Source organism: Nestor notabilis, unplaced genomic scaffold (assembly GCF_000696875.1).
Source record: "Nestor notabilis isolate BGI_N333 unplaced genomic scaffold, ASM69687v1 scaffold27527, whole genome shotgun sequence".
NCBI lineage: Eukaryota > Metazoa > Chordata > Aves > Psittaciformes > Psittacidae > Nestor > Nestor notabilis.
Window position 1 is genome coordinate 1 of NW_009936432.1, and position 669 is coordinate 669.

Genomic DNA, 669 nt, shown 5'->3' on the forward strand with positions numbered 1-669 from the left:
TGTTCTTTATAGATCACCCTTTGCACAGTACTGCGGTGGATGCTTATGGAGAGGAACATTCACAAAGCGAGTCACTTGGCCAGGTTTCAGAACCACAAAGGAAAAGTACAGAAAGAAGGTCTGGTGAAAAAAAATAACTGCCAGCATTTAATTTAATCTTAACAGGAAAAATGTTCTGTTTGTCAGGTGCTTTAACTTCAGATTTCCCAGATGAGAAACAAAATGCTAACAAATGTTGAGGAATGTAGAAAAGAAATTGGAGAATAAGCTAGAGTCTGCCTTCTGTAAGCAGTACATTGATCTAAGTACTTTCCATATTTGTTTTTTTTAATACAAAAGGATTTTCAAATACCTCTGTGAGGTATTGATTAGTTCTCTAAATGCTGGTGTCTAAAGTTAAAAAGTAGAAAAAATGAAAAATAAGTAGAAGCCAGTTGAATTTTATACAACAAAGAAAATTATTTTAAAAATCTGCTAATTCAAATTTGAGTGTATTTTTCACTTGTTAAGTCAAATTTGGTTTAAATCTGAAATAGTTCTGATCTGAATAAAATAGCAAGACAATAATAGTGGTGGTATGGTGGGAGGGATGTGTATTTTTTTTTTAGTACCAACCCTCTCCCCCACCAAGAAACCCTTCTCCATTCCCGCTAAAATATCCTCAGTAGA

General features: G+C 33.8%; 1 protein-coding gene across 1 annotated transcript in view; it reads left to right on the top strand.

Moving 5' to 3' along the window:
• Positions 1 to 8: 8 nt before the first annotated feature.
• Positions 9 to 669, top strand: part of CENPU (centromere protein U) — a gene marked incomplete at its 5' end in the record, with an annotated part of 9018 nt that continues 8357 nt past the window's right edge. The window contains one exon of the mRNA XM_010018353.1: positions 9 to 118. Coding sequence (XP_010016655.1) covers positions 9 to 118 — 110 coding nt within the window. The remainder of the gene's footprint in view (positions 119 to 669) is intronic.